A 5,000-nucleotide genomic window follows, 5' to 3' on the forward strand; every position below is an offset into this window, starting at 1 on the left:
CAACTGGCATTTTGCTCATCATAAAATTGTCATAGAGTCAAATGTTGTGTTTAAGGCTGCAGAACAGCAAAGCAATGCAACCTTATCAACGTCATAGCTCTTCTCATCAATACCTGCTAATTACTAGTAATTGTTTCTCAAACATTTATTGGGTGTGAATATCTGATGAAAAGACCAATAGTCAGACCCAAAATATCATCAAATTATCAATATAGGGTCAGCGGTCAAAAAACATTGCGATATTTGATTTAGTCAATATAGCTCAGCCCTAGCATGTGGCCTAATCTGAGAATATATAATATATAATAGAATATATAATATATAATATATAAAAGAATATATAATAATACAAATATATTTATGATGATATATTAATGACAAAAAAAATGTAAACATTTTCCTGCAGAAGATTGAGCATAGTGAATATTGATGATAGTGATACCAAAGCGTTGATTCAGTTTCACCATGGAGTTCGTTGGGTTTCTCTCACCTTGTTCTGAGTCTCCTGTAAACTCTCCCACAGCCACGGAGTAACCTGCAGAGGAATCAGTTGCACACGGTTACATATGGGTGAAATTAACTATGTACCGTATGTGGGCGCTTCATTCTTTACGGCGTGTGTGTGTGTGTGTGTGCGTGTGTGTGTGTGTGTGTTACCGAGGTAGCTGTCGTCATGCGTGTCCGCAGCAGCGCTGGTGTGTTTCTCTCCTGGAACCCGTCTCAAGATGGCCTTCAGAGAGTAGCCGTTCAGTATCTCCGCAATCCCTGCTGTCATCACCTGACCTGCACACCCACACGCACGCACGCAGGCACGCACGCACGCACGCACGCACACACACACGCACGCACAGACACACACACGCACACACACGTGCACACACACACACACACACACACACAGACACACACACACACAGGATGAAAGAGGTTGTGTGTGCGGTGGGTCCAGCCCTCTCTTGGAACATCGGAGAACCTGCTCTCTTCAGCTCCCATCCCAGTGCAACTTCCAGAAGGAAAGCTTAAAAAACACAAGGGGAGCGGGAGTAGCAGGAAGCGCGTTCCAACATCCCTGAACGCTCAGAAATAAAACTTCTGCCCTGTCGCCACAGTGGCGACTGGGAACCGTGCGCGCCGTCCCACGTCCACGTGCATGCACTCACCAACAGCAGACCCCTGCTCGCCGGTTGAACAAAAGGTCAAACAAACAGATGATTTTATCTACGACTGCCCTCGACCTGCCATCAATCCTCCTGGATGTGTACGTGTGTGTGTGTGTGTGTGTGTGTGTTCTGACAGGGAGAGAAACCTGCCCTCCCAACCCCTCGACTCCTCCCCTGCACCCCCTGTTCCTTCTCTCTCTCATTCCCTCTCTCTCTCTCTCTCTCTCTCTCTCTCGCCCTCTCCTACGCTCCCTGACTCTCGTCGCTCACTGCTCATTGCGCTATATATTTGTCTTAGAGCCACATATCTTCATATACATCTCATTTGTGAAGCTCCGTCTGATTTACGAGACAACGTGTTAAAAACTCCAGCACGCGATCCGCTGCTCCCTGAGAACCCGGGGATAATACGTTTATGTATGCATCGAGGGTTCCCTCTGTAATGACTGGGTCCAAAGGCTGGGGCTAATGGTCATATATTAGAGGCCGTGAAGCCTGAGCGGAGTGATTTTATAAACATTCGGAGGAAGTGTTTTAACTGGAGGCAGGCCGGCATGCCAGGCTGAGAGAGAGCGAGCGAGAGAGAGAGAGAGAGACAGAGTGAGATAGAGATAGATGGAACAGTCCATTAGGAGGGATGCCCCTTATATGCATTCCATACATCTAAGCCGATTCTAAGATGTTGTGGTGAAATACTATCTACCTATTACTATCTTATATTAATACTAATATTTACTGTCACATCTGCATCATTGCACATGTTGCACGCTATTGCATATTACATTATTGGATTATTGTATTATTGGAGCTGTTGCTACTGTGCATACATACATATTGATATTATATAAAATTATTTATTATATATTGGAAGAATACTACATAATTATATATTATATATATAATTATGTATTACTATTACAACTTGTTTTGCACAGCCTCTGGAGCCTTGGATCTTGAATACAGCACGGAGGTGTTTGTGGAATATTTAAACAAGTGAATTGTCTGACTTATTGTCGCTCTGTTCCCCCCCGGCCTGCATCCTCCCCTCGTCCAGGCTCCGATTCTTTTTCATTTTTTTTTTTTTCAGCCTCTTGCAAAAACAAACAAATAAAGCTCCCCCCCACTCCCCTGCATCGCTCTCGTGGAAATAAACGACATGCTGTGGAGTGACAGAGCAGAGGTTAAGATGAAGGGAGCAGGGCGAGCGAGGGACCTTGTGCAACCAATTAGTAACTGTCTTTCTCTCTCTCTCTCTCTCTCTCTCTCTCTCCCCCCCGTACAATATGCGGTAGTACTCTGTTCCTCACCTCAAAGTAAGTAAAACTGAACACACGCACCAACACGCAGACACGCACACACGCACGCACACACACACACACAGACACACACACACACACACACACACACACACACACACACACACGCACACCTGGGCTTGAGGAGTGTCAGCGTCCAGCTGTGTCTACACTCATTAAGATGCCTCATCGCTCTGCTTTGTCTGGTCCTGATATAGACAAATTTCTCTCTCTCTCTCTCTCTCTCTCTCTCTCTCTCTCTCCACTGCTTCATCAATCCATCTCGTCTCTTTCTCTCTCGACTCACATTCGCTCATTTCTCTCTCTCTCTCTCTTTCCTTTTTTTCCGGAGAGACTTTGTTAAGTTCCCATTTTTTTCTTCCCCGTGCAGCAGGTTGCCGTCGTCTGGCCGTAACAGATCTTAATCCATCCTTCCCACATCCCACTCCTTTCTCTCTCTCTCTTTCTCTCTCTCTCTCTCCTCTCTATCCCTCTCTTCTCTCTCGGTCGTTGCTTAACTTTCCTCTCCTCTCCTCTCCTCCCCACCCTGCCCCCCACTTTGCCTTATCGCAGGGGCAGAGGGGGGAGTTTCTCCACAGTCCATTGCTCTTCCATCAGCTCATTACATCACCTAAACACCCACTTCCTGTAGAGGAGGAATAAGGCAAAGTATAGATGAGATGAAACCGGGGCAGAGGGAGAGGGAGGGAAAGAGTGAAGGAGAAACGAGTCCTTCCTATCTCGTCTCACTCTAAACTCTGGACTCAAAAAGATCCGGCGTAAAGTGTGTGTGAGTGCGTGTTTATGCTGATCTCAGCGCTGCTCAACTCATCTTCATCGCTTTTACACGCTCGTATTTCTGGATGAGTCCTTCCATGAGGTCCGAGCAGCGTTTACACACACGCGCGCACATGCACACGCACGTACACACGCCCGCGCGCGCGCACACACACGCACACACACGCACACACACACACACACACACACACACACACACAAACCTATCTTAGTTACCTTGCCAGTAGAAGCTTCCAGGCCCTCCCACCACCAGCGTTCCTTCCTGGTAGAAACAACATGAGAGACGATTAGTCACAAGACGTAAATTTGCGAGTTTACTTAAATTTACATTCTTCCGTACGTGTGTGTGTGTGTGTGTGTGTGTGTGTGTGTGTGTGTGTGTGTGTAGAGGGGGTTGCAGTGTACACGTTTAGAAGAGGAAACATAGCATGTGTGTGAGTGTGTGTACATGACTCCTGCTGTCACTGATGTGAACATCCTGTGGAGAATGACACCTTCCTGTGCAGCAGGATCAAGTTAGAGCATGAGATGAAGGTCAAAGTTGCCTCGTCAAGAATATATGTCTGCGTTTGTGCGAGTGTGTGCGTGTGTGTGTGTGATTTCACGCGCAGCTTGTGTTAGAAAGTATGTAGTCTGTATTGTATTCAGAGAGGTCACATCGGGGAGAGGTTGACCAACTTGCTCTCTTCGTCCTGTCCCTATAAATCTCTACAGGGGAGTGTGCTGTTTTCGTGAACTCCTCCGCTTCGCGAGATGTGTTCACACGGGAAGGCGAACGTGACGGTCTGTTTTGCGGGTTGTCATGAAGTCAACATGTGATCATCTTATAGCGGCGGCCGCTACCTTGGTGAAGTCCACGCTGAAGCCAGCCTGGCAGAAGCCCTGTCCCTCTGGGTCGGGGTCGCCTGGTGCACACATGCACACACAGCAATACGTCAGCATACAGTAAGATGGAGAGATATAGACACACAAACACACACAGACATATTTACATTTAGTCATCGCTTTTATGCAAAGCGACTTACAATTATTCAAACACCGACGGACGCAGCCATCAGGAGCAATTAGGGGTTAAGTGTCTTGCTCAAGGACACTACAGCATGCTAGCAGGAGGAGCCTGGGATCAAACCAGCAACCTTTAGATTACTAGACGACCAGCTCTACCTCCTGAGCTACCCCTTTATATTGACATACAGCTCTAGACTTTAATCGTAATCATTTCCAAAAATACAAATATTAAGGCCCTTTTTCCCCCCTGTATGTGAAATTATGCCAATGCGGTTAAGCACATTAAAACAAAAGTCTGAGGGACCACTGAGGTGTGTTCTTGTTCAAAGTGACTGTGTCCAAGTGTGTGTTTGTGTGTAAGCGGCACAATATATTTTTTCCCCATAATTTCTATCTCGGAGACACCCGGGGTGCTGCTTAATGACTCGTAACAACTCGCATGCACACATGCACACGTACACACACACACACACACGCACAGCTACACAAGTCTGTGTTTAAAGTAAAGCGTTTAGTCTCTGCGGTCATAAATTCAAATTAGAGAAGCAAAGCAAAAGCTGCTGGAGGCAGAAAAATACAGGCTTAGACACATTACAAAGACATACTTCCACTGCCCCGAGTTCTGTGTGTGTGTGTGTGTGTGTGTGTGTGTGTGTGTGTGTGTGTGTGTGTGTGTGTGTATACACCCACACACACACACACAAATTTATAGCATTATATTTTTACGTTGAAGACTATC

The 5,000-nt window shown here is 46.5% G+C and overlaps 1 protein-coding gene across 2 annotated transcripts in view; it reads right to left on the bottom strand.

Annotated features, from left to right (window-relative positions):
- The window catches only part of itga8 (integrin, alpha 8), a 42,016-nt gene that overhangs the window by 32,774 nt on the left and 4,242 nt on the right, over positions 1 to 5,000 (bottom strand). For both annotated transcript variants that reach the window (XM_080004964.1, XM_080004965.1), the window contains exons 5-8: positions 4,097 to 4,158; positions 3,470 to 3,515; positions 658 to 783; positions 491 to 535 (exon numbers count right to left, since the gene is read on the bottom strand). In XM_080004964.1, the coding sequence (XP_079861090.1) occupies positions 491 to 535; positions 658 to 783; positions 3,470 to 3,515; positions 4,097 to 4,158 (279 nt within the window). The remainder of the gene's footprint in view (positions 1 to 490; positions 536 to 657; positions 784 to 3,469; positions 3,516 to 4,096; positions 4,159 to 5,000) is intronic.

This window comes from Zeus faber (genome assembly GCF_960531495.2).
Source record: "Zeus faber genome assembly, chromosome: 8".
Taxonomy (NCBI): domain Eukaryota; kingdom Metazoa; phylum Chordata; class Actinopteri; order Zeiformes; family Zeidae; genus Zeus; species Zeus faber.